The sequence below is a fragment of the Myotis nattereri genome (genome assembly GCF_964212035.1).
Source record: "Myotis nattereri genome assembly, chromosome: 21".
NCBI lineage: Eukaryota > Metazoa > Chordata > Mammalia > Chiroptera > Vespertilionidae > Myotis > Myotis nattereri.
The window spans coordinates 17,524,787-17,528,945 of record NC_138097.1 but is presented as its reverse complement, the minus strand read 5'-3'; the positions used below and the strand labels follow the sequence as shown (position 1 = coordinate 17,528,945).

At 60.8% G+C, this 4,159-nt stretch overlaps 1 protein-coding gene across 1 annotated transcript; it reads left to right on the top strand.

Annotated features, from left to right (window-relative positions):
* The first annotated feature begins 660 nt into the window (after nucleotides 1-660).
* On the top strand, nucleotides 661-2,571 carry NDN (necdin, MAGE family member). Its single transcript, XM_081114950.1, has one exon. The coding sequence runs from the start codon at nucleotides 800-802 to the stop codon at nucleotides 1,847-1,849; it is 1,050 nt and encodes a 349-aa protein (XP_080971076.1). The 5' UTR covers nucleotides 661-799; the 3' UTR covers nucleotides 1,850-2,571.
* The last annotated feature ends 1,588 nt before the right edge of the window (nucleotides 2,572-4,159 follow it).

Sequence of the window (4,159 nt, the reverse complement as noted above, 5' to 3'; positions counted from 1 at the left end):
ACCTCGCACCCTCAGGGTCCGGACCCCCACGCCGGCCGACACCCCGGCCCGGGTCTCTCTGGGGGGGCCGGGGGGACTCCTATCTCAGGTGATTCTGCGTAAAAACCACAGCCATTTCGCCTTTTCCTCAGAAACGCGTTTTCCTCAGCAACGCCTTGCCCTCGCTCGGCACCTCAGCCGTCAGGGAGCGCCTTACCTCTTCCCTGTCCACCTCCGGCGGCGCTCAGCCTTCTCCCTCCCTATCTCCCCACGACGCGCTGAGGGCACACGGGGCATTTTTTGGGGGGAAAGGGGGGTCATGGCGGCTATTCATTCCAGGGGGGTCTGTACCTTGTTGAGGGGGGGGCTCGCCTCGTTCCCGCCCCGTCGGGCGCCCCGCCCCGCCCCGCCCCCTCCGCAGCTGGAAAGGGCGGGCTCGCGGCCGCGCATGCGCAGTAGGCCCGGCCTGGCCTTGCTCCCGCCCCGTCGGGCTCCGCGCCACGCCCCCTCCGGCAGCTGGAGCGGCTGGGCTCACAGCCGCGCATGCGCAGTGGCCCCGGCTGGCCACGCTCTGGCCCCGTCGGGCGCCGCGCCACGCCCCCTCCGGCAGCTGGAACGCCTGGGCTCGCGGATGCGCAGGCGCGGTGGGCCGTCCAGCCGCCGGCCCCGCCCCCTGCCCGCCCGCCGCTACGGAAGGCGCCGCGCGCCCAGCGACGCGCACTTCCTCTCCAGGCGCCCGTCTGCGAAGGAAGAGCAAAAGGCTCGACGAGCTGCTTTGCTGGACGCGGAGGCTCCTCTGCCCTGGTCGCCCGGAGCAGACATGTCCGAAGCAAGTAAGCAGGGGTGCGACCCCGCCTTGGCAGCCGAGGCCGCCGCCCAAGCCGAGGCGTGCGGCGGGCCCGGGGTTCCCGGGGGGCCCCCTTCGCCCGCGCTCGCGACCGCGTCCGCGTCCCAGGCCGCGGCGGGGTCCGACAGCCCTCCCGTAGGCTCCGGCGACGCCCCTGCCGCCTCGCCGCCGCCGCCCGAGGTCTGGAGCGACGAGGAAGACCCGAAGGCCCTGCTGCAGGCCGCGGAGCAGGAGCAGGAGCAGGAGCCGCAGCCGCCGGAGGAGGAGGAGGAAGAGGAGGAGGGGTGCGCCCGCCAGGCCCCGAACGCGGCCCAGCCGGGCCCCGCGCCGCCGCCCACCGCGGCGCAGCTGGTGCAGAAGGCGCACGAGCTGATGTGGTACGTGCTGATGAAGGACCAGCGGCGCATGGTCATCTGGTTCCCCGACATGGTGCGCGACGTGCTGGGCAACTACAAGAAGTGGTGCCGCAGCATCCTGCGGCGCACCAGCCTCATCCTGGCGCGCGTCTTCGGGCTGCACCTGCGGCTCACCAGCCTGCACACCATGGAGTTCTCGCTGGTGAAGGCGCTGGAGCCGGCCGACCTGGAGCGGGTGGCGCTGGGCGGCCGCATGCCCATGATGGGCCTGCTGCTCATGATCCTCAGCCTCATCTACGTCAAGGGGCGCGGCGCCCGCGAGAGCGCCGTGTGGAACGTGCTGCGCATCCTGGGGCTGCGGCCCTGGAAGAAGCACTCGACCTTCGCCGACGTGCGGCGGCTGCTGACGGAGGAGCTGGTGCAGCAGAACTACCTCAAGTACCAGCGCGTGCCCCAGGCCGAGCCCCCCGAGTTCGAGTTCTACTGGGGCGCCCGCTCCACCCGCGAGATCACCAAGCTGCAGATCATGGAGTACCTGGCGCGCGTGTTCAAGAAGGACCCGCAGGCCTGGCCCACCCGCTACCGGGAGGCGCTGGAGGAAGCCCGGGCCCGGCGGGCGGCCGCGCCCCCGACCCCCTGCCCCCGCAACAGCTTCTCCGAGGACTAAGCTGGGGTCCTCGGAGGGAAGGGAAGGGAGAGAGAGAGGGAGGTGGGGAGACCCGCCCCAGGTGTCTGACCCTCTCTCACCAGTCTGGAGGGGGTAGGGGGGGTGGGGGGTGCGGGAAGGGGCATTTTAGCATCTTAAGGGGGTTTCACGCTTGACACGTGTTAAGTTTTCCGTGCTTTTATACACCTCTGATTCATGCCATGTTATTCCTTTCTGTCCCCTTCTTAAAAAAAAAAAAAAAAAAAACCGAAAAAAAAAAAAAAAGTAGTGGGTAGGGAATTCCCTCTGCATGTCTGTTTGATAGCAGTAACCTCTCTGTTGGTGCTTTCAGCTTCTGTGCTGCCTTGAAATTTTTTTTTTTCCTTTTTGTACCAGGGATGTGCTAAAAAACAAACAAACAAACAAAAAACAGAAACCACACGCGCGCGCGCGCGCCCATTGAGAAGTTTTCCATCGCAATTCTCTTTCTATGGGACGGATGACAGGATGTGCATTGGGGTGGACTGTGCCCCCAGGAGGGTCTTGATGGACGAGAAGGACTCCACCCGCAAAGAGCTGGCGACCCCCGCGGCGGGCACAGGCGGCATCCGTGTGGCGTGGCCGTCGTGGACTGGACTGGTCTCCGTGTGGGCACTTGGCTGCCTTGTTTACGAAAACCCGAGTTACAGACCCCCGCCCCTGAGTACACTTTAACAAGCAGTAAAGGTTCTTGTGATAACGATCGTTTCTGGAGAGAAGCGTGCTTTTTTATCTTTCCTGCCGCCGCGTGCATGGGGGTTGGGTTGGGTTGGGTTGGGTTGGGATGGGGAAACGGGTGGGTTTACAAGGGGCCACAAATGACAGCTATTTCCGTGGGGGGTGGGACAGTCACGACTCCTGGTTACTCACAAGCAGTGTGACCTTTTATATAAGTTTTATTTACTTTTTTAAATGCAGCACACACACACACAGGTTCAACACTCAGGCCAATCCAGAAAGGGGTAGAGAAAGCACAGATGCTCAAATCATAGTCCAGAGAAGTAGCAGTGATGAATACGGAAGGTCATTTCCTTTTTCTGTGGTCACTTAAACAGCACTTGCTTTTTTTTTAAAAAACTTTACCCTCACAACAGCCTTTTGCACCGGGGAGGGAGGAAGAGCGGGAACAAAGCCGGTATTTAACTTGCCCGAGATCGTAAAAGTTTAACGAGAGGAAGGGCTGGGATTGGAACCCACGCAGGAGACCTCCAAAACTTTTCCCCACCTGCCTACAGCTGCCCCCTTCCCCGTCCCTGTTAGCTTATTCCTCAAAATTTCACGTTAGAGTCTCTACTCTTCGTGCCCTACCCCAAATGCATGTGCACACACATGCACACGCACACACATGCTAAGGGATCCTCCCATTAATCTTTTAGAGAAAGCACTCACATTCTGGTTGTACACATTAAGAAACTTGGTCTCAGAGAGATAAATGGACCTCATCAAGTCACACTCCGGCTTAGCAGTGAAGTCAAGCTTTGAAACACGGCCCTCCCTTCAAGGGCTGAAGTGGAGGTGCCAGAAGAAAATCCGTGGGACTCCCCGGGGAGGGAGGGAGGGAGGCGGGCGGGGTGGGGTGGGGTGAGGGTGGGACAGTTGCCTGTTCGGACATCTGTGGCCCAGCACTTCTGGAGTTGCAAAGCGCCCCTAGGGAGTCCTCTGAGGGTGGAACAGGGTGAGGGTGGGGTGTGGGGTGGGAGATAAAGCCAGGAAGATTTCAGTCTAGCGAGCGGGTGGGGCGGAGAGAGAAAGGGGCCTTTGCTAGGGCCAGAAATCCTTTACGCTGCAGAAGGCTGGAAACGACTGGATAAAGCGTGCAGCTACAACGGGCCCGAGGGGTGGGACAGTCACTACCCATCAATGCGTGAATTTTATAGAGTTCTGTTTATTTTTAAATGCATCTCACACGCTCAGCCCTCCGACCAATACAGAAAAGGTGTAAATAAAGCACAAATGCTCAATCACAGCCCATAGAAGCAGCAGCTATTAATATCCGGTCAAACCATAAGACAATGAGAGGAATGCATCACCCCCTAAAAGAACTACACAGGAAGTGATATTGGGGTGAGGGGGTTCTATCCTGCTTTGGGAGCTAGGGTTCCCAACACTTCATGGCAACGCCCAGCAGGTGGGTGGGTGCAGGTGCTAAAGGTGTGGACTTCGTCCCCAGTTCCATGGTCTTCCTGTGACGCCTCCCGGGCTGGAGGGGGGCACGTTTCGGCAAAAACTCCAGCACCAGTGACCTGACTTGGGTTCCACCTCTCACCCAGAACCAAGGGGAGTGTATAGAAA

Bases quoted from the DNA above. Each gene is read 5' to 3' on its own strand.
- NDN (XM_081114950.1), top strand. From the start codon at position 800: ATGTCCGAAGCAAGTAAGCAGGGGTGCGACCCCGCCTTGGCAGCCGAG.